The sequence below is a fragment of the Lampris incognitus genome, chromosome 5, assembly GCF_029633865.1.
Source record: "Lampris incognitus isolate fLamInc1 chromosome 5, fLamInc1.hap2, whole genome shotgun sequence".
NCBI classification, from domain to species: Eukaryota; Metazoa; Chordata; class Actinopteri; order Lampriformes; family Lampridae; genus Lampris; species Lampris incognitus.
In genome coordinates, this window is record NC_079215.1 from 51,669,655 (window position 1) to 51,693,546 (window position 23,892).

The 23,892-nt window shown below is 42.4% G+C and overlaps 2 protein-coding genes across 2 annotated transcripts in view; both read left to right on the forward strand.

Annotated features, from left to right (window-relative positions):
• Positions 1-9,194, forward strand: part of hgsnat (heparan-alpha-glucosaminide N-acetyltransferase) — a 30,269-nt gene extending 21,075 nt beyond the window's left edge. The window contains exons 14-18 of the mRNA XM_056279921.1: positions 2,082-2,168; positions 2,289-2,366; positions 2,537-2,607; positions 2,827-2,939; positions 8,291-9,194. Coding sequence (XP_056135896.1) covers positions 2,082-2,168; positions 2,289-2,366; positions 2,537-2,607; positions 2,827-2,939; positions 8,291-8,472 — 531 coding nt within the window. The 3' untranslated portion in view covers positions 8,473-9,194. The remainder of the gene's footprint in view (positions 1-2,081; positions 2,169-2,288; positions 2,367-2,536; positions 2,608-2,826; positions 2,940-8,290) is intronic.
• Positions 9,195-11,011: 1,817 nt separating this feature from the next.
• LOC130113096 (recombining binding protein suppressor of hairless) lies at positions 11,012-21,322 on the forward strand. Its single transcript, XM_056280609.1, has 10 exons — positions 11,012-11,067; positions 11,222-11,317; positions 11,441-11,606; positions 12,625-12,799; positions 13,104-13,241; positions 13,534-13,646; positions 13,900-14,040; positions 20,162-20,317; positions 20,440-20,543; positions 20,663-21,322. The coding sequence occupies exons 1-10, from the start codon at positions 11,012-11,014 to the stop codon at positions 21,015-21,017; spliced, it is 1,500 nt and encodes a 499-aa protein (XP_056136584.1). The 3' UTR covers positions 21,018-21,322.
• The last annotated feature ends 2,570 nt before the right edge of the window (positions 21,323-23,892 follow it).

Below are 23,892 nucleotides of genomic sequence, written 5' to 3' on the forward strand. Positions count from 1 at the left end.
AGATCTTTTCTTACCAGAGGCCACCTTCACCTTTGTGGGTGCAATGGTATTGATAACATCTGTAATTTTAGAATTAAAATGATCCACAACCTCATTGACTGAGACCCGAGAGAGGGCGGGTGTGGAAGAGAAATAATAAAAATGATAATAATATTATGTCATCCTGGGTACGACATTAAACTGTGACCATCGGGTCATCAGAGACTAAACCAGCACCCCCACTTCAACCCTTGGGTTGATGTGAGGAGGGTGTGTGGACACCCAGCAGGACTAAAATCAAAACCTGTCAAAGGGTGGATAAGTTCCTCTGTGAACCAACAGCCATCCATACCTGGAGATAGGAACCACCAGGTACTCCCCCTACTCAAACACAATTATAACCCAACCTGTTGAGGCATCAGCTGTGCTCCTACGACCTCAAAAAAAGGTTACAGAACTGTTGATGAGATCTGAAATACTTGGATTTATTAATTTGTTTGATCTACTATTTATGGACAATTTTCTGCCATAAACAGTACATTTATATATATTGGCCAAAAATATGTCATGAGCCAATAAAATATGTGTGGCAAGTCTGCGCACAGCCTGGGTTCTCCAGCACAATGATGGTAGATAAAGGCACAACAGCTCATTTATTAAAAAGATAAAAACACCTGAGATTAGACAGGCGGCATGGTGGCACAGTGGTTGGCGCAGTCGCCTCACATCAAGAAGGTCCTGGGTTTAAGCCCCGGGGTAGTCCAACCTTCGTGGGTTATCCCGGGTCATCCTCTGTGTGGAGTTTGCATATTCTCCCCGTGTCTGCGTGGGTTTCCTCCGGGGGCTCCGGTTTCCTCCCACAGTTCAAAGACATGTAAGTCAGGTGAATTGGCCATACTAAATTGTCCCTAGGTATGAATGTGTGTGTGTGTGTGTGTGTGTGTGTGTGTGTGTGTGTGTGTGTGTGTGTGTGTGTGTGTGTGTGTGTGTGTGTGTGTGTGTGTGTGTGTGTGTGTGTGTGTGTGTGTGTGTGTGTGTGTGTGTGTGTGTGGACCCTGTGATGCCCTTGCGGCCTGTCTAGGGCATCTACCTGCCTGCCGCCCAATGACTGCTGGAATAGGCTCCATCATCCCCGCAACCCTGAGAGCAGGATAAGCAGTTAAGATAATGGAATGGAGATTAGAACTGTTAAAAGTAAAGAGTAAAGCCAGACATCTTATTAAAGTCTTGGTTGGGAAGAGTGCTGAATTGTTGAGCCGCATCTCTGTGAGTCAGCTCTGTCCTATTCTCTGGTACGTCGTTGTGTGCAACTGCATTTTAACCTGTCTGGAGTTAATTAGGCCAACTCAAGACGGGTGCGATTGCACCCCACTCCGCCACAGTATATTTCTTTTTCTGGCATATATTCAGATTGGGCTTTCAGTAGAGATATGCTTGAAAATTGCTAATCTATTTCATAGTTTACAGAGTTAATGATCAACCAATTGATTTATTGCAACTGTCAAGTCAAGTTTATTTGTATAGCCCAAAATGACTAGGTAGTCCCGAAGGGCTTTACAATCAGTACAATATACGACGCCCTCTATCCTTTTACCCTAGACCCGAATGAGGAAAAACTCCACAATAAAAACCTTATCAGGAAAAAAAAATATGGGAAAAACCTCAGGAAGTGCAACAGAGGAGGATCCCTCTTCCAGGACAGATGGACATGCATGTAATAGGTGTCAGATGCACAAAATACACAAAAATAACAGCATTATAATGTAACATCTTAGATTCCACACACAGTGAGGTAATGTAAAATACACACAGTTATTGCATAAAATTTAGTAAATTTAAATGTGCTGGATGATAAATGTCAATGTCAGGACCATACAGATGCAGTCGAGAGTGAGCCAGCACCCTACACCTCAAAACCAGCTCTGCTCGGTGGGGCCCTGCAGAGAGAATAGACTTCACATGACCACAAATGGCGAAGCAGACCTTTGACACATTTACCCCAACTGTCAAAACAAAGGGGACTATATAGTAGCTAGAAACCGTAGTGTGTTTTTGTGTTTATATTCAGAAGGATATTCCATTCTGTTTACATTTGAAATTAGGTGATCTATGTGACTCACACGCCATATGACCCAGAAGGTGTTCTAGGCAGCATCAATTCCATTCTCATCGCTTTCCTTGGATTACAGGTGGGTGATGTCGGAATTTTTTTTCTCCCCCTTTCTAATTTTCACAATGTTTCCTGCATCACAAAGTCTAAGGAAAATATCACCCAGGTTGTTAATTCATCTTGTATTTAATTCTTCCAGGCAGGAAAAATTCTCTTGCACTACAAAGATCTCCACTCAAAAATTATATCTAGATTCCTCGTATGGGGTCTCACACTAGTAAGTACATTATTTTGCTGGCTGTTATTCCATACTAATGGTTCATTTTAATATCAATAATGTCATAAGTAATGTCTCAATCACGTAGTTTTGGCAGTTCCATGAAGATGCTTGTTTATTGCTGAGGCAGATGTCCTGTCCTGTCTGAATTACGTCTTTGTGTAAAACAGGGAATCATATCGGCTGTTCTTACCAAGTGTTCCAAGGACCAGGGATTCATTCCTGTCAACAAGAATCTATGGTAAAGCCATCATTTGCACCTTGTTCAGTCACTCTTACTGACACAGTATACAGACATGGCAAGCAATCATGATATTTATCTTTGATTGGTTCACAAAGTAAAGTATTTGGAGTCCCTAGCAAAAATTATGCATACAAACATGCAGGTGTCTTCATTAGGGTTACATTTTTACTTTACAATGATGTCCTTTTAACAATGCTGTGAATGCATATGACTTAGGTCTCTGTCCTATGTAACCACCTTGGCCTCGTTTGCCTACGTGATACTGGTCCTAATCTACTACATAGTGGACGTGAAGAAGATGTGGACGGGAGCCCCCTTCTGTTACCCTGGTAAGCACTGAGCCTGACCTCCTTTGACTCGCCAATGGTTTTCAGACTACTCTGTTGGTCTGAATAGAAGACTTTTTTTTCCTGGAAATGCATCGGAAAAAGTGGGTCCATCTTATATTTGGGGTCTAAACTTTTAAATGTCAATATACATTCACAAACAACATATGGCATCAAATAGAGGTAAAATGAGTGTTCCCCTCCTGATGGAATCGAGCCTGTTTTTGGCTTGACTGGCCAGAGGGGCCACCCCTACAAACACGAATGTCCCTGAGTGATCGACTGAGTGAGCAATTTGACACGATTGGGCCGCTGGACCAGGTGACCAATAACTTTTTTTTTCTCCCTTTTTTTCCCCCCATTTGTACTTGGCCAATTACCCTACTCATCACATTCGGCTTCCCACCTACAGACACGGACAGTTGTGTCTGTAGAGACGCCTGACCAAGCCGGAGGTAACACAGGGATTCGAACTGCCGACCCCCGTGTTGGTAGGCAACGGAATAAACCGCTATGCTACCCGGGCGCCCTCAGGTGACCAATGACAATTTCAGCTAGTGGCAACTAACGACGTCACTGAAGTTACATGATTGATTGCTGGTAAACACGGAGGTGGGCGTTTCCCTATTAACTGCGAATCAGCTCAACGGTTCGCATGCTAATGAATGTGATATATTGCTGCTCGCGGATACAACTTGCAAAAAAAAAAAAAGCCCAATTCACAAACACCAGCGCTAATAGCCACATGTAGTTAGAGTGAAAATAACGGCGTCTTCGGAGTTGGTGGTAACAGAAATGCATTTATAAGAGGTGTCACACCCAGACTTTCCAGTAATCATGGTAGCAGTGGTAGTAGCCAGGTAATTATTTCATATAAAAAATAAATTGGTGCTATTTAACTGTATAACTAATCAGGGTTTGAAAACTGTTGTCCAGTACAGCAGTGTTAATGGAACCGATGTCAAAACAGCCGCTTTTTGAACGTAGTTGCGTAATAACAGCTGCTTTCTAAATGTAGTCGCGGTCCAACCGTCTATGAGGTTTTAACCTAGTCTTGATTTTTTCTGTCAGATTTGTTGCAAGACTGTCCAATAATTAGACTTCACCTCAATGGTTATGCAGTTATTGAAATTTTGATTGGCTAGATGGTTGTTTTTGCGAAGGCCTATGCCATCTATGTGAAGAGGGAATGACCATGCCTGAACCAGGGGGGCTAAGAGTACATCTGTCGCCATCTGACAACGCTGTGATTGCAAACATTCCCAAATCCTCTGTGAATAGTACACATGGCCATTGAAACTCTAGTTAATGGTCACGCCCATATTTGCATATGAAACCGATCGTTGGTTTTGGTCATTATGCGGCTGCATTGTTTATAAGGGTGGGCATACCTGCAGTCAGTTGAGACTGAAGAGGTCACTTACATCCCGTTTACACTTGGTTTTAAAATGTGTTTTTTTGCGATCGAATCACAAGTGGACAGTGCTAAATACAAGTGTAAACAACCACCAAAACGTTTTGTGAACCGGTTACTCAAACCGCTTGCCGAGGTGGGCCAGGACTGCATTAGACCACATATCTTTTGTAGTGTAAATGCTAATGCGTTCTGATGCATCCCCGACAAGGATGTAACTGGAAACTACGTCATCAATGCAGGATCTGGTGGTTGGTTTGGTAACAACACGTCAACTTTCAAAAAAATGTAGTGAGAGGAGAGTGTACGTGGTTGGTGTGCAAGTGAAACGAGATGCCTAATCTCCATTTGGGTAGAAGAATCAGTCCTGTCAATCTCAACAGTTGGAATAGTCCATACATGTATATGAGTGCTTGAAACATCTTCAGACATTAATTAGCTATTTTTTTCACAGCTAGTCGGCAAATCTGGCGCTTACTGAGGCCCTTTGACCTTGTAGCGGAAGTGACGTGACAGTAACGAAATCTTCTTCTTCACAAGTGGTCAGCAGGATGCACTTGGAGACACATGATAGACACGGGTGTAAACGGCGATGTGTCTCACTGTCCACTTGTGATCCGATCGCCCAAAATACATTTAAAACCAAGTGTAAACAGGGTTAGATGAGTGACGAAACGTTTCTTTCTTCCAGATCAACTGATTCAACCCTCTTCGATTAACAGCATACACTATATTGCTCTGATTGTTTGTCAACTTTCTGTGATTTTTTTTTCTGGATTATTAATCATACATAAAGACACAAAAGCATAGTCTTCGCACAGTTGCAAGCGACAGGTCGCTGATGGTGTCGCACCCCGGAAATGCCAAAAAATGATTGGTGAGAGTGATGAGGTATTTAGCCTAACTGGTATCAGAAATACCAATAGATTACAGTTTTCAATTTTTATGGTATTTAAAAACCACAAGTCATGGAACGCCTGGGTAGCATAGCCGTCTATTCCGTTGCCTACCAACACGGGGATCGCCAGTTCGAATCCCCATGTTACCTTCAGCTTGGTCGGACGTCCCTACAGACACAATTGGCCGTGTCCGCGGGTGGGAAGCTGGATGTGGTCGCTGCACTAGCGCCTCCTCTGGTCAGTCGGGGCGCCTGTTGAGGGGGGAGGGGGAACTGGGGGGAATAGTGTGATCCTCCTACGCGCTACGTCCCTCTGGCGAAACTCCTCACTGTCAGGTGAAAAGAAGCAGCTGGCGACTCTGCATGTATCGAAGGAGGCATGTGGTAGTCTACAGCCCTCCCCGGATCGGCAGAGGGGGCGGGGCAGCGACCGGGACGGCTCAGAAGAGTGGGGTAATTTGCCCAGGGTACAATTGGGGAGAAAAAGGGGGAAACCATAAGTTGTTCATTTATTTAATTTAAATGGGCCAATTTCATTTAGGGCGGCACGTGTTGCAGTGGTTAGTGCAGTCATCTCACAGCAAGAAGGTCCTGTGTTCGAGCCCCGGGGTAGTCCAACCTTGGTGGGTCATCCCGGGTCGTCCTCTGTGTGGAGTATATTTTCCCCATGTCTGCATGGGTTTCCTCCAGGGGCTCCGGTTTCCTCCCACAGTCCAAAGACATGTAGGTCAGGTGAATTGGCTACCATACTAAATTGTCCCTAGGAATGAATGTGTGTGTGTGTGTGTGTGTGTGTGTGTGTGTGTGTGTGTGTGAGTGTGAGAGAGAGCCCTGTGATGGCCTGGCGGCCTGTCCAGGGTGTTTCTCCGCCTGCCGCCCAATGACTGCTGGAATAGGCTCCAGCATCCCCCCTACCCTGAGAGCAGGATAAGCGGTTAAGACAATGGATGGATGGATGGATGAATTTCATTTAAAACATTGAAAACATGATTTTATTTAAAAGATGTTAAAAACAACAGTTTATTCAATGCTTTTATTATGATTATTTAAATAAAATTATTTTCTTTTAAAAAAAGATTTGGTCTTCAAAAAGTCTTTTTCCAAAAATCAGTCTTGAAAAAGGTGTGGGGGGTCATCTTATATTCGGGTCAATACGGTACTTTAGAAATTAGTTTCGCACAATTATTTTGATAGTGTTTGAAATGAGGGTTTCTGACTTTTATGCCCCACGCTTGCTATTGGTTTGAATATGTTCTGACTGTAATCCTTTTTGACACAAGTAACATTCAAGATTCAAAGATTCGAAAGACTTTATTGTCCATTAATACAAGTTGTAATGCAACATTTGTCGTTGGCAGAGAGCATAGTTCACATAAAAAGGACACTTGTACGTATAATGCAAAACACAGAACACTCAAATAAAACACATGATAAACGGAGTAAACTGAACAATTGAATTGGGAATTTGAGCAATGACAAAAGTTGAAAATTTGTTTATATAAGGTCCTGTGTGCTGGTTCAGTAAGTGCATGGGTCTCTATTTAATTGCTACTGAGTTGAGCAACGGCAGTGGGGGTAAATTATCTTTTAAAACAACACTTCCAAGCACAGCGTACTCTGAGCCACGAGCCACAAGGCATCGTCTCAGAACCGATGTGAAGAGGATGGGATGTGTCATTCAGGATTTTGAGGATCATTCTGTTCACTGCTTTTGCATGGAGCTGTGGGAGCTGGGTCCGTTTGCAACCAGGGATTTTGGTTCTCTAGTTGATCTTTCTGGAGAGCTTAGCTTTGCATCTCTCCTCTCAGACAGGTGACTGAACCAGGATCTTTGTTGACATCGAACCCTCTCAGTTTCCGCAGCATAAAAAGACACCAATGGGCTTTCTTGTAGATGGACTCCGCATGTGTGGGGAATAAGAGGGTCTGGTCGATTTCAGTGCCAAGTTATTTAAAACAGTGTAGTCGCTCCACCTACTGGCCATCGATATGAAGTGACATGGATAGTGGGTGGGGCAGGATGGTTTTGGTGCCTCTCTGACACATTCCTTTTTCTTGGCCACATTAAATATGGAGTGGCTCTTATCCAACCAGTCTGTTAGTCCAGCGACATAATTCATACATATGTTCAAAGACTGAGCATTGGTAGATGAACTACCAGAGCCATCTCATTGGTATAATTCACTAAGGTGAGGCAGTGATTATTGCACATAATCAAAAAAATGTTTTTTTACTACTTTTATTAATCCCCATGGGGCAATTCTTTCTCTGCATTTAACCCATCCTAGCTGTGTAGCTAGGAGCAGTGGGAAGCTGCCGAGCAGTGCCCGGGGACCAACTCCAGTTCGTCTTGCCATGCCTTGGTCAGGGGCACAGACAGGAGTATTAACCCTAACATGCATGTCTTTTTTTGATGGTGGAGGAAACTGGAGCACCCAGTGAAAACCCACCACTGACATGGAGAGAACATGCAAACTCCACACAGAGGGCAACCTGGGTCACCCCCAAGGTTGGACAACCCCAGGGTTCAAACCCAGGACCTTCTAGATTGTGTAAATTGCATAGATAGAAAGTGAACGGGCAACAGGGCACAGCCCTGGCAAACCCGTGTTTTATAATTGGCTCATGAGAAAAACATTCCTTCAAGAAAAATGATCTGTTCCGTATGAGAACAAATCTCCACAAGTTTGATATGCTAGAAATACATGTGATCTCACAACCTTAATATAGTTGTGTTTATGTCAAATTAATTTTGACGAAGTTTGGATAAAAGTTTTGGGGAAAGATTGAATGAGAATTGCTATGGATAGGATTGGAACCATGGTAGCATAATCTGAGCTTTACATGCATGCAAGCATGCTCACAGAAAGTCAGGTGGCTGCTGCACGCATGTAGTTTCAACAAACCATAATTGCAAGTCTTCGGTTGTGCAGTTAGCAAATTGTTCATTTTTTTTCTTGCTCTGTCTCCATATTTTAGACTAATGTTTGAGTATGACCAATGTGACGTTTGACTTTTCTTTCCACCTTTGCTTGATTCCAGGTATGAACTCAATCTTGGTGTACGTAGGCCATGAAGTGTTTGAGGAGTACTTCCCCTTCCGCTGGCGTATGGCCAACAGCCAATCCCATGCTGAACACCTCACCCAAAACCTCCTGGCTACTTCGTGTTGGGTCCTTATCTCTTACCTGCTGTACAAGAAGAAAATTTTCTGGAAAATTTGAAACATAAAGCCCCAAAGATTGTGGGTGCCCAGAGACAACAGAGGCAGAGTAAGACATTTCTCACATAGAATACTACTATTTTGAAGGCTGAAGGACGTTTTCCATTTTAATATTTTGATATAGCCGTAGCAAATTCTTTTTCAATGATCTGTTGTTTACTTTCAAGAAGTACTGATTTTGTGGGCTTCAACTGTTGTAAGACTTTCTCCAAAGATTTACAATTGTGTATCAGCTGACGCCTGCCAAATATCTGAACATGACTCAGGAATAACTAAGGATTGGTTCAGAGAAGTTAAGAACCGAGAAAGCTGAAATTGCTCATCTTCTGTATTTTTACATGTATATTTACTCCCTTTTCAAAAGCAAAGTCTTTCATAGCTTGGCTGAAAAGACTACCAGATTTGATTTTTGGTGATGCAGAGGGATGTTTTTTTTTAAAATGATTTCGTGTAAATGTTTATCATGGGGCTATTTTTTCCGTTTGTTTTGCCAATAAAATATTCCTTTTTTTTCCTTTGAAAATAATTAATTTGGTAGCTGCTTCACCACACATCATATGGATAATGTGTCACGAAGGTACAGAAAATTTAGATACTATCGCACACAATGTAAATACTGAGGTTTGTTTTTTTTCATGTCATAATGTTCAGCTGCCAAAACTTCAACATCTCTGTTAAATGGTTTTAATGGTTTATGAATGAATTTCCATATTAAAATATATATAAAAAGAATTGTTAGCGTTCTATTCAGTATTCGGCAGAAAAATGTTGAAAGGGGTGGCCAAAGAGGGTCCATTGATTTTTAGGGGTCATCACTGAAATTGTTCATTTAATTTTAGTTAATTCTAGCTAACTGATGATTGTGTAATGGGGGGGGGGGGGGGTGAAAAAACCTCTATGGTAAATGAACACAAATGGCTATTAGGATATGATGGAATAAGAGACCAGTATGACGTCACAGAGAATCGAAGCCATGACGCTCGAGCTGTCTTTGCAGCCTTTTAATACCGTATCCCAATGGTGGAATAACGATAGATCCTTTAATTGTGAGGTATCTTGTAAGAATTGTTGGGAGCGCTTATCTGAGATAAAAGAGGTTATCACGGGGTGCTTGTCATGTGACCTAATATTCAACCCAATTTTTTTTTGTTTTTTTACTTGTGCCCTTGTCGGCATTCATGCGCTCATGAATTTCACTCCACCAAGCTGTCGTACCTTTGAACTGTGGTATTCGCCTTTTAAAAATAGGCATTTATTTCACCGACACCATGTTGCTTTTCCCTCGGCGTGACAGCTTTGCGACGTCTCGGCACGTCGCATTTCGAGTCGGCCAATCGGTACACAACGCTTCGCTGCGGGGCGTATTTGAGCACGGAGCCAGCGTTGCCCTCCGGTTGCCAAAACACAAACAATTTTCCCTCGTTTAACAGCCTGGGTTCATGCTTATCAGCATCCTCAAGTTGTGTGTGTAACCCTGCGGTGTCGCGCAATTGGTTTATTGCTCAACAAGGCGTGGGAATCGAGTTACAGCGCGGAACCATGTGGGAAAAGAACCCTCGGCCTGCCGTAATCTCGCGATAGCACGGCTCTGTCCTCATTCTTGTCTATTGTGAGAGTTTTTACGTCTCGCGTGAAAGCCGAACTTTCCCACGCCTGTTGTTGTGGCGTCTGCCCGTCGCCCCCCTCTTCTCCTCCTCCTCCTCCTCCCCCCCCGTCACCCCCCCTCCTCCTCCTCCCCCTTCTCCTTCCTTCCAGTCTGGTTATTCCGTTGTGCTTGTTGGCTTTGGTGCGGGGGCGGGCGGCTGGGGGAGTGGGAGGGATCTCGCGATTTTTGGACTTTTTTTCTGGAGAGTTATTGGAAGATGGCGCCCGTAGTGACGGGGTAAGTGTTGAAGTTCAGAGCGAAATGTGGGGAGAACTTGTGGTAAAAGTTGAGTGTCGCGGTTCTGGGAAGCCCTCGATGCTTCGTGGAGTTATTTGCCAAAATGTTCGTTGGGTGTTGGATGGCGTTACCCGCAGCCTCCAAACTGGCCCTTCACTACATGCTACTTTGTGTGTGTGTGTGTGTGTGTGTGTGTGTGTGTGTGTGTGTGTGTGTGTGTGTGTGTGTGTGTGTGTGTGTGTGTGTGTGTGTGTGTGTGTGTTGTGTGTGTGTGGGGGGGGGGGCTCACTGTTGGGCCAGTTCAACAAAACTCGCCAGCCATTCGCAGGATCGCTTGTACTCAAATTTGCCCGATTATGTGGCGTTTTTAGCTTTTTCAAGTTGTGTGAAAACCAGTTATTTTTTTTTCTTAACTCTCCCAAGTTTGACCCTCTTCGTTGTGTTCTTTGTATTTTATGAGCACATAGTTGTGAAAGTTTACTGCATACTTCTCAGTTGGGGAAAACTTTCAAGTGACTTATTTTAAATGTCCCGACTTAAGCCATACCTTGACCAGTTTTTGTGTGTGTGTGTGTGTGTGTGGGGGGGGGGGTTGTCTAAAATGAGCACGGTTACGTCTGTGCCGCACTGAAACCATGTGTACCCAATGTGCAAGCTGATGTTTTGGTTTTGCAGGAAGTTTGGTGACCGACCTCAGCCTCAGCGTTTGACAAGGTAAAACTCACAACATCTAAAGTCACCTCCAGTTAGACCTGTAATCTAGACAAAACGTCCAAACGAGGGAACATGTGAATATCAAAACGAGCCCACTTCGTCCCAAGTAGACGAGAGTTTCTTACTGTCTTTGCCGTGCTTATGTTTTTCTCAGGGAGGCTATGAGGAATTATCTGAAGGAAAAAGACGACCAAACAGTCCTAATACTACACGCTAAAGTCGCACAGAAGTCATACGGAAACGAAAAAAGGTCAGTTGAGAGAGAGAGATTGAAAGTCTTAATGGAAAACGCAGGGATCTTTGGAGTTTCTATAGGTCCAAATTTGGTTGTGAATTTTGACCCCATCCCTGTGTCACTGTGTCACTCAACCAGGTTTTTCTGCCCTCCACCATGTGTGTATCTATTGGGCAGTGGCTGGCAGAAGAAATTAGAGAAAATGGAGCGGGAGGGCTGCTCGGAACAGGAAGCCCAACCGTGTGCCTTCATTGGCATCGGCAACAGCGAGCAGGAGATGCAGCAACTCAATCTGGAGGGGAAGGTGGGCACGCGTTCACAGTAACACACTGTTATCTTTTTGTGTGTCTTGCTTGGGGAGTTTGGCATATACAAGAGTCTAACACACACTTCCCCCAAGATAACCACATAAGATTACCCCCTGCCCCCGCCCCCGCCCCCACACACACATACACACAAACACTGCAGGCTCTCATGGTGTTCATTCACAAATATGAAACTCTTTTGCGAGTCATCAGTGAATAATAGTGATAGACAATTCAATTCAGAGCCCTCAGTCTATTCACATTGTATTTGGTCTGATTCATTTCACAATGCCCATACTAGGCACACCCTTCAGTTAAATCTAAATCAAAATGAGGAAATTATGACACAGACTTGTTACATTGTAGGTTTATCACAGGATGTTTTGGTTTATTTTGCTTATTAACTACAGGGGGAAAAAAGGGTTTGGCTGAAAGAAAGAGGTACATGATTTATCATCATGAGTTGGCTCCAACAACTTAATTGGCCATGAATTGCCAGAACTGCTCAATCTTACTTTTGTGTTGTGAAACTTAGTTTGGGTCTCTCAAGCAGTCAAAACGTCCCATGGAGAATACACGGTGAAATGTATCAAGTAATTTCTTGAATTAGGTTAGGATTTTATTGGCATACCCAAAATGGTCTGCTTCACAGTACTGGAGGGAGGTGGATCAATACCCCCGGTGGATAGCAAGCTTTTTAGAGTAGTTTTTCACACGCCAAAGCTCATGTGGATTGTTTATTTATACCTGTGAAAGCTGCCTGTAGCTCTGTTGTTATTACACACAAAGTTGTCATGACATGTGATATGCGCTTGTTGGGCTGCTTCCCTTTTCAGTTTAGACATATCCTTTGCAGCAAAAACCTCTGAACTATGTTCACACTTAGAGCTGATATTCTTGCATTTCCGCCCCCCAGCTAATACGTACACCTTAAAATGGAAATCATAGGAAGGTTAATGACTGACTGGTAAACTGACATACACAGAAGACATCCTAACTCCTATTTCCCCCTGACAGCACTTCTGCACAGCTAAGACACTGTACATCAGTGACTCAGACAAAAGGAAACATTTCATGCTGTCGGTGAAGATGTTCTACGGGAACAGCTCTGACATTGGAGTCTTCCTCAGCAAGAGGATCAAGGTCATCTCCAAGCCCTCCAAGAAGAAGCAGTCTCTCAAGAATGCAGACTGTGAGTGAGAATGTCACACACACACACCAACGCACATACAGTCACACGAGACCCCCATTAGGTGTTCCTCAGGAGTTGCCACATATACACACACACACATACACACACACGAGACCCCCATTAGGTGTTCCTCAGGAGTTACCACATATACACAGAGGTACACTTAAGCTCTTCTGGTTTCAGTGCATGCTGAAGTTCTTTTTGTTTTTTTCAGCAATTTTTCTGAATTGTCCCAAGTTTTGGTTTCTCATCCCTTGGACATATTCTAATAGCCTGTCCTCTCTCCATCGCTGTCTCTCTACAGTGTGTATAGCATCAGGGACTAAAGTTGCACTGTTTAACCGTCTGCGCTCCCAGACAGTCAGTACCAGGTACCTCCATGTGGAGGGGGGCAATTTTCATGCAAGTTCCCAACAGTGGGGGGCCTTCTACATCCACCTATGTAAGTCCCACATGCTACTTTTTGATTTGTTTTTCCCTGTTTTTTTTCCAATTTTTTTATAAACGTTATTTTGACCTTGTTGTCACCATCATCTTTATAACTTTCCTTTTTTGCCCTTCAGTGTTGTAAAAAAAATTACCTTTTTTTTTCCTTTTGATGTTAATGTAATACCAAATATATATATTTTTTCATTATGCTACTTGGATAGTTATAGCCCACTCCCACAATCGACATGAATGTACTTTTAAGGACACCTATCTCATACCGTTTTGTATGTGCTATCTCTGTTTAGTGGATGATGATGAGTCTGAAGGAGAGGAGTTTGCTGTTAGAGATGGCTACATTCACTATGGCCAGACAGTGAAGTTGGTTTGCTCTGTCACTGGCATGGCTCTGCCCAGACTGGTATGTGTGTTTATCTCCCATGCCAGCTTTTGAAAAGTAAAAAAAAACAAAAAAACAACAATTGACACTGGTGTTGGGTTGGTGTCCTCCTGTGTACCCAAGCATTGATATGTCTGTGGGTGTTTATAGGTGTGTGTGTGTACACAGTGTGCCCCAGTAAGTTTGAGGTGCTATTTGTCAATAGGTACATATTTGCAGTATGTAGTATTGCATTTGTATATTTGCATATGTGTGCATTTTCCTCTATCCCCAGGTCATTCGTAAAGTGGACAAGCAGACAACATTAATGGATGCTGATGACCCCGTCTCCCAGCTCCACAAGTGTGCCTTCTACCTTAAAGATACAGACAGAATGTATCTCTGCCTGTCACAAGAGAAGATCATCCAATTCCAGGTATACAAATACACACACGCACATGTCGACGCCGCTCTGTCTTAGAAACACACTAGCGTTCTCCAGTGCAGAGTAATAGTCTAAACTTTATTTTTGATTATTGCCAACATGTCTGGGTACAGCCGCCATTTCAGACGCACCATGACTACCACCAAGGTGTTGCAGTATTTGCAGGGTTGGACAGCGGCGATTTTAAATTGTTTGGAAAAATATTATTGAACCTGTTGAAATGTTAATTTTGGTGTCAGTCGTTTTTTTAACAGACATACTAACATATGCAATGCATTAATATCTCAATTAGGTATTTATCTTGACAGAATATAGAGTTTAAAAACTGTGGGTGGGTCGTTCTAGTTGTTTCTAAGTTCCGGTTGTTTGGGACTGTTTCAATATTTATTTTTAGTTCTTTTTTTACATTTCATATTTTATAGGCCTTGTTGCGTTTGTTAGATTAGCAATATGTGTTTTCCGTTTTGTTTTTCAGGTTATATTTTCACTTTTCCCGATTTTGCTATTCAAGTTCAACCATGTCTCTCTGAAGTTTAAATTGTTTAGAAATAGTATTATTGTTGTTAGAATGTTAATTTTGGTGTCAGTCGTTTCCTAACAGACATACTAACATATGCAATGCGTTAATATCTCAATTGGGTGTTTATCTTGACAGAATATAGAGAAGGTCAACTGCCAGGTTATTTTTGGAGCTGTAAATGCATTTTAATGTTTATGACTTCCTAAAACACAGCAACGGCTTTTAGGAAGTCCTTTGTGCCAACAACCATCAGTTTCTTTTAACAACTGCACCTTTTGCCAGGGTGGTGACATCTGAATCTTGTACTCAGTGTTTAACAGTGTTATTTATTCTATTCTAAAAGTATCATTTATTTACTTTCCTGCTCCTGACTAAATGCCATCCTTATATTTTGATACTTGAACAATTGTATCCAAACAATACTTGACCATGCAATAGCAGAACAGTTCGACATGATATTTTAACTATGCTCTCAGGATTGTGCGTTTTATGTTGGAATTTATAATTTTGCGCATTTTCTTTCATTGTCTCCGCCAGGTGTGTGTGTGCGCGCGCTTGTGTGTGGGTGTGTGCGTGTGTGTGTGCATATGTGTGTGTGTGTGTGCGTGCGTGCGTTCATGCGTGTGTGTGTGTGTGTGTATGTGCGCACGTGCGTGTGTGTTTCTGTGGCTTATCTCGCAAACGGCTGGACCTATTGGCATAAAAAAATTTGTGCACAGTTATGAGTACATGATGAAGAACCTCTCATAGTTGCGGTGATTAAAAACCTTTTGAAAAACTTTTATTCTCGCTATTGCCACTCCCTCTCTATTCACACTATAGCTTGCTCGACCAACACTGCTTTCCGTCACTGCGTGATCTGAGTTGCGTATGCGTGACTCATCATTACGCGGAAGTAAGTACAATTTTATTTATATAGCACTTTTAGAAGCAGACAGTTATGAAGTGCTTTTCACTCAATACAGAAAATATGAATAAATACATAAAATAAATTGAATATAAAACATTGCATAGGGAGTAACAGACCAAGCTAAAATTAACCAAAACATAAGGCAGGGATGGGATCTATAAGAAGGCTTGCCTGAAAAGATGGTTTTTTAGAAGCCACTTAAAACAGTCCAAAGATTCAGCAAATCTAATGGATTGGGATGGATTATTCCAGAGGCTTGGGGCTAAAACTGCAAAGGTGCGATCACCTTTTGTTTTGCAGTTGGAGTGAGGGATGGATAAAAGACCAAGGTTTGAGGATCAGAGTGGTCGGGAAGTGGAATGAGGAAGGAGAAGATCAGAAATGTAACTGGGGGAAAGATCATGCATGGCTTTAAGTGTAATCAATAAGAGTTTATAGATTATTCTGAAGCCAATGGAGGGATGCACGAATAGGGATAATATGGGACCTATGGCTAGTTCTAGTTAGTAGTCTAGCAGCTGCATTCTGAACCAACTGTAGACGATTTAAAGTATCTTGGCTGAGGAAAGAGTAGAGAGAGTTACAGTAATCTAGATGGGAGAAAATGAAAGTGTGAATTAATATTTCGATATCCTTAAAAGAAAATATTTCTGATTTTTTGCAACATTTCTTGGCTGAAGAAAACAGGTTTAGACAAGCTTAGTAATGTGATCAAAAGGTATTCTGGTCAAAGATGATGCCAAGATTTTTAGCGGTAGTTTTTATATTTTAATGAAGTGGACCAATAAACTGATCAACTGCAGTGGCAAAGTTCTCAAGACCAATTAAGAGAACTTCAGTTTTGTCGGGGTTTAGATGGAGGAAATTAAGAGACAGTCTTTGGTGGCAGCTAAGTAATCATGGAGGGAGGACAGTTGATTCAGGTTATTGGGTTTGGCAGAGAAATAGATCTGAGTATCATTGGCATAACAGTGGTATAGCATGTCTTGAAAGTGACTAATCAAATGACTCAGCGGAAACATGTATAAAGATAAGAGGATTGGCCCAAGGACAGACCCCTGAGGGACTCCACAGAGTGGGGGAGCTGACGAGGATACAAGATTTTTAATACAAACATTAAAATATCTTTTAGTCAGGTAAGAGTGAAACCCATTTAACGCTGTACCAGACATGCCAACCCAGTTCTCGAACCTGTCATGTAAGATGCCATGATCGATGGTCTCAAAGGCAGTGGTTATTCACCTTTATCAGCATGCATAACAATGTCAGTGGACACTCTTAGTAATGCAGTCTCAGTGTTATGCTTGTGACAAAAGCCAGATTTAAATTTATCAAAAATGTTATGACCCTCAGTTGCAGGATTTGCTCCGCAACAGTTTTTTCAAGGATTTTGGATAAAAAAAATAAAGTTTGAAAATTGGTCTATAATTATCTACCCTTGCTTGATCAAGAGAGTTTTTTGAGGAGGGGCTGAACAAAGGCAATTTTAAAATAGTCAGGTATGGACCCGGATGTGAGTGAGCAGTTGATAGAGAGCAGCAGGCTGGGACCTAAGCCATGGAGGATGGATTTTAAAAATTTTGTTGGAACTATATCACAGGGACTGGAGGAGGGATGCTTGAGGTCTACAGTATTTACAAGGAACTGTAGAGAAACGGGAGCAAATTCTGACATTCAAATTGGACGACTGAAGAGGGGGGGCACTGGGGGTAAAATTGGACCATAGACCATCAATCTTGTCAACAAAGAAAGACAAGAAATTTTCAGTCATTAGCAAAACAGGCAGATTGGTAGGAAGAGAGGGATCCACAAGCTGATTGATAGTACTAAACAGAAACCTAGGGTTATGTTTATCACTCTCAATCAAGTCAGAGAAGTAAGCAGCTCTCGAGTCTTAAATAGTTTGATTCAATTCAGATAACTCCTTCGTATGGAGTTGATGAACTTCAAGAGTAGATTTTTTTTCCATCTGCGTTTGGCCTTTGCTATATCCCCTTCTTTTCAGATGGATGTTTTCATTGATCCAAGGGTCTATGTTAATTGGGACAGCCCTGGAAATATATGGAGCCGAAAAATCAAGGGCGGGTGTACCCAAATCATTAAACCAACTAACTTGGTCATTAATTTTGGCAAAGTGAGGAGGGCAGCTGGCCAGACTGGAAAAGTAACTAGAAAACATGGCTGCTGACTGCTTATTAAAGATGCGAGAGTTAATTACACATTTCTGAGGTATTGTAGTAGATGGTAAAGAAGCATCAAAGGTAATACATTTATGGTCAGAGACCAAATCAGTCTTATTCAGAGAATTAAGAGACATGTTCAGGGTGAAAACTAAATCAAGGGTGTGCCCATGGTTATGTGTTGGGCTAGTGACATGTTGCATAAGGTTAAAAGATTTAGAAATGTTTAACAAAAATCTACGACAAATGAGTTAAAAGGATTATCAATGCGAATGTTAAAATCACCAACTATAATGGTCCTATCAATTTTAACAACAAGAGAGGATAAAACCTTAGAGAATTCATTGAGAAACCCTGTAGATGAATTTCAAGGATGAGTATGTGCACATCCTTGATAGGGAGGAATGCTGGTTTGAACGAGGAGTCAAAGAGGCCGTCTACGTGAAGAAGGAACGACCATCCCTGGACCCAAATCCTCTGTGAATAGTACACATGGCCATTGAAACGCTAGTTAATGGTCACACCCATATTTGCATATGAAACTGATTGTTGGTTTCGGTCGTTATGCAGCTGTATTGTTTATATGGGTGGGGATACCTGCAGTCAGTTTAGACTGAAGAGATCACTTACATGAGCGATAAAACGTATCTGTAAATACACGTTGTATGCAGATGAACTGACTCAACCGTCTTTGTTTATGGAATGATCTTTCCAAATAGAGCCGTGTAAGTCGTCTGGTGAAAATTCCTGTATTTCATATCGCTATATATATCACAGAAAAAAATATAGCAGTGTGAGTTTTTCCGAATATTGTGCAGTCCTAGTCTCAAGTCATGTTGCAATAAGTTACAAAACGTTGTTCGACATTCGTGGGAGGTGGTGGGCCTGAGCATGGAAAATGAGTGGATAGGCTAAAGCTATAAGGAGAGGAGCTATTTTGCCTACCAGAAAAATTTATATTGACCTGAACTCGGGGGAACGATGGCAACCTTAGCAGAGAATGAATAGAATAGTGGTTCATCCTTCCACCATATTTTTAGACTGTTCAAGGGGATTGTAAACTAGGCTAAGGTGAAAATCTTATAGAAGCTATCTTTTTAATTTATGGGTTGAAGACATCAAACCGGTCACAGGCATCCACAGATGCATCCATGTTGTAAATCCACTCGTTATCTTTCCTGACAGAGTTTTCATGAAAATAAAGCCCCTGTCACCGTAACGCCGTTTTGGTTCCTTTACAGGAGCCACCGCCTTCTTTTGAATTTTAAACTGGTTTGACTGATTACCCCTCAGTGTAGATAGCACTTCCCCACCTTTGTGTTGATAAATACAGCCAGTATGGAAACAATAGCAATACATAAAAATCTAAGAAAAATAACCGAGAAGAAACGGTACTTAGGTCTTATGCCCGTTTTCCACTAAATGGTATCGGCTCGACTCGACTTGACTCGCTTCTGCGTCGTTTTCCATTATCGTAACAGTACCCCCTCAGTGTAGCTGGTCGTCATAGCGACGCCTGGTTTTCAATTTCAAATTTATTTTTTTTCGAATTTTCCCCCTTTTTCTCTCCAATTGTATATAGCCAATTACACCGCTCTTCTTGAGCCGTCCCGGTCACCGCTCCACCCCCTCTGCCAATCCGGGGGTCGCCCCGACCGACCAGAGGAGACGCTAGTGCAACGACCAGGACACATGATAATTCCGCTTCGTCCACTTCGGTATTTAAAAATGCCGGGTGATATCCCGTGCGCACATTGATGACGCAGTGACGCATTTCTCTGACCAATCAGAGGTCTGCATTGATTTTGGTACCCGCTCCAGTTTTTTTTTTAAACCTCGACAAAGGTGGTACCAGAAAAGTGGTAACAGTTACCAAAATGCCGGTACTTTCCAGTAATGGAAAATGAAAAAAGAGCGAGTTGAGTTGAGCTGCTACCATGTAGTGGAAAGGGGGCATTAGTAACTGGGAAAAAAAAAAGTCCATCGAAGTTGTCTACCGTCACCCGAGTTCGGTGAGTTTTTCAGGAAGACCTACATTTGTTTGTTATACTAAAATCTCAGAACACCTCCCTCCTGTACGTGCCAGAAAATTAAAGCAGTTCTGGGAGATGTCTTTATGCATGCTCAATAATCCAATTAACAATACAGTGGCATAACGACTGATCATTGCTTTTGGTCGTTATGCCACAGAGGTCACTTAGATGAGTGATGAAACATTTCTCTCAATAAACGTTGTGTCCAGATGATCTGATTCAACTTTCTGTGAGTTCTGAAGAGATACGCCCACCAGGGTAACATGCTCTTTACCAGTTGAGTACTTTGTTATATGTTGTAAAGAGGCCATTTGGGTTCCAGGAGACAACACTACATTCTAATCTGGTCCCCAGTCTAAAAATAAAATCAGAGCTCCTTGCACCAAGCACTGTGGCTTCCTCCAGCTTTTACCTGCCCTTGTTAGATAAAAAATTGGTAAACAGAGTTGACTGTTGGCACCTTTTCCAGGCCACACCCTGCCCTGAAGAAACAAACAAGGAGATGATCAACGACGGGGCTTCCTGGACCATCATCAGCACTGACAAGGCAGAATATACTTTTTACGAGGGCATGGGCCCAGTCCCGACACCTGTTACACCTGTCCCTGTGGTGGAGAGCCTACAAGTAAATACTCTGATTCACATTTTGCTTCTTTTGCACATACACAAACAGTAGCATGGTCTCAAACCACCTTTCCTTCCCACACTAACACAAACCCCCTTCCTGAATCCCTCTCCACTCTCTAGTTGAATGGCGGTGGAGACGTGGCAATGTTGGAGCTCACCGGACAAAATTTCACCCCTGACCTCAGAGTCTGGTTTGGTGATGTGGAGGCTGAGACAATGTACAGGTAGGGGCGTGTGTGTGAGTTTACCTGTGTGTGTGTGTGTGTGTGTGTGTGTGTGTGTGTGTGTGTGTGCCCGTGCTTTTATGGGGATTTTAACCTTATGCTATTCATCTGTGCTCCAGATGTGGAGAGAGTGTGCTGTGTGTAGTCCCGGACATCTCAGCCTTCAGGGAGGGCTGGAGGTGGGTAAGACTGCCAGTCCAAGTTCCTGTCACCCTGGTCCGTAATGACGGAATCATCTACGCCACTGCCCTCACCTTCACTTACACCCCTGAACCGGGGCCCAGGCCCCACTGCAGTGCCGCCGGGGCTATCCTTCGATCACACAGCACATCTTCATCATCACCAGCTTCCTCATCTTCACCGTCGTCCTCATCCTCGCTGGGCGGGCTCGGGGATAGCCAGGTGGCGTACTCTGCCAGCGACTCTGCCAGTAGTATGTCCTCAGGGGCATCAGCTATGCCGGTGCTGTCATAGTGATGCCTGTTAATGTGACTGTGCATGTGCCTGTGTGTGTGAGTGTGTGTTTGTGTCTATAAGTGAATGGTTGAGGAAATATAATCATATATTTCCCAAAGAGGCTCATGGACCTGTGAGGAACCGCACATCAACTCATAAACTCTTCACCGGAGAGCGATCATTTTCATCAGGGGTGATACAATGAGTTGAAGGTCAAAGATAAAAGACTTGGGATAACTCAGTTTGCTCTTTAGCGCCCTCATGTGGGAGGCAGTGGATAAGACAACAGCCCCCACTATGAGAAATCGATATCTGAGATCTACACCTCAATAGAGAGGCACCCGATTTTTCTGGTGCCCGTTTTATTCAAAAGTCTCTTTTGTAGAACTTTTTTTTTTTTTTGTATATCTCTAGGTCTGGAAGAACTTCTTTTTTTTTTTTTTACCCTGATAACTTGCTACCAAGGTCATGTTTTCATGGAAAGGGCTTGATGATTTATTAGTTGTGTTCAAGGGAAATCTTTTTGGGGAAGAATACGTGATTATAGTAACATAGTTTCTATGGACCAAGGAATATTATTATATTATTTTATTGGTATATTTTATATGCTTTTAGCTGAGGTACATTTTTCACTTTTTTTTTTGTTTGTTTGTTTTTATACCACATAGGTTCACTTTTGTTACCAAATGGAAAGATTGGTCATTTGTTAGCTTCCATGTGAATGTTTTCTCCACGGTATTGGCAAAGTGGAGCTGATGCACCTATCGCAATACTCTGGGCCTCCTGTGCTCTTTCACTCACTTGCTCTGATGTGTATTCAAACTGCGTAGGCAAAGGCAGACTCGTCAGAATCACTATAACAACGTTTTCATGAACCGTCGTATTGCAGAACATTTTGCATGAAAAGGGGTCGAGGCGGGATAGAAGGGAGTCTTAAAAAGGTCATTGAGAAACACCTGTACGTGCTTTCAGATGTCTGTCGAGCTGCCTTGGACGATCGAGGTCATTAGCCTTAACTCATCGGTCCCTTACCAGTTGACATATTTGAGAGATGTCCGTAATGTATATGTATGATGTTTCACTTCAATACACTATCAGTGTATTCTAGTAGACTAAGGTCTATGATTCATAATCTTTCTTTTGTTGATACCAGAACACTGAAACTCAAGTTAAGCCTTTGAGTCCTCTTTGCTCTATACATACCTGTAAGAAGCAAAAGGCTAAACTGTGGTAATGATGTCACTTCCTTCCTTTGGCACCAGTAAAGCCTTTCAGCAAAACCCATTCAATTCAAAAGGCCTAAATGTTTCCCTCTTGTTTATTTTCTGAGGGAGGAGACTAGTAAAGAAGGACGCATTAACAGCCCCAATTAACAATTTGGGGCTTCACACTTTTTGTCTGGGTTTTGGCCAAAACGTTGAAAGAGGAGGTTTAACCTCATCTCTGCCTTGATGGCCGCGAGCTCTCCCATCCGAAATTCAAGGACTGCCCATCAAAATGCTGTTGCCGTCGATCCTTGGTTGTGAGTTTGCGTCTGGCGTAGTGTCAAAACGGCAGCGCTACTGGAATCCAGTGCACCACCATCACCTGAGTTATCAGGTAACCTTGTGCTCCAAGTCTTACCCTGAGAGGATCCTACATGTGTTTTTTTTTATTATTATTTTGAAAATGTGAATGGACAAATTTGGATGGAAGTTATACTGATTGGTGAGAACGCTACAGAGACTGTCAATTTACTTTGCCTTAAAAACTACCTATGTGAGCGAGCTCTTGGTGTTCATTATGTCCCACAAAGTACCATATTGTGCCCCCCCCCCATGTAGTTTGAGCTTCACAGGAAAGTAACCTGACATTATAAAAACCTGACAGGTTGGCCCACTTATCACCTGTTGATACATATATATATATTTTCTATTTTGGATGAGGGGATCGTGTGTATTGTTACCACTCATTCAGCCTAAGATGCTATAAAGCAGCTCCGCTTGTTGCCGAGCTTTGTGTTTCTGTCATGGCCTCCAGTCCAGGATGGACGACTTATGATAACTTCCTCTCCTCTGTATCTTTGGTGCTGTAATATATATATATATATATATATATATATATATATATATATGTATATATAAAAAGGGATGGTATCTGTTGTTATGGAAATGAGTTTCTACATCATAACAGTAAAGGAAACTGGACTTTTTTTTCTGTGATCAATTCATATGTTTGTATTTAACTAACCATTATAAGCTGCAGTGCTAAAGACTGGCGTTCGATCAGATGTCAATGGAAGAATGTCTGTTCTCTCTTGGTGCCGTTGGTTGTAAGGCTGTTACCCTTTGTTTCATTAACCACTAATACTGTTCTTGCTTAAGTTTACATGTTGAGGTTTTATCTCTGAAACGGTTGCGACTTATCTTTTCCTGGTACCTTTTGTTAAGTTTTGTCTTCATGGTCCACGCTGCGTTGGTGTTAAGTGTTTTAACGCATACATATTTTACAGTAGACTGAAAAAGGGTGTACTTTTCAGGATTCAAACAAGACATGCCTGGTGCCCGACTCTGGTTCTGGTGGTGTAGATATAGAGGGATGTGTATATTCTGGTTTTCTGGAATTGCTGAAATCCAGACATTTGAGATGTTGATTAAGTGGTCGATCCGGATTATCCTTCTTTTTTTTTCTATCCAAAATGTTGGTCAGCGCTCTTAAGAAAATCGGATACCAAATCTAATCACCTTGTTTTCTCCTTTGTGCTTGCATGTCAGATGAACCTGACCAACAGTAAACATGTCTGATGATCCATCAGTACCACACGGCCAGAGATAAAGTCAATCAGAATCTAAACAGCTGCAGCCTCTAGTGTAAAAGTAATGCCTCCGTGTCGTCCAGGTAGTTTTAGTCTCAT

Coding starts and splice junctions, on each gene's coding strand:
- LOC130113096 (XM_056280609.1), top strand. CDS start 11,012: ATGTTTTGGTTTTGCAGGAAGTTTGGTGACCGACCTCAGCCTCAGCGT. Junction 12,800..13,103: donor GTCTCTCAAGAATGCAGACT/GTGAGTGAGAAT, acceptor GTCTCTCTACAG/TGTGTATAGCATCAGGGACT. Junction 13,647..13,899: donor GCATGGCTCTGCCCAGACTG/GTATGTGTGTTT, acceptor CTCTATCCCCAG/GTCATTCGTAAAGTGGACAA.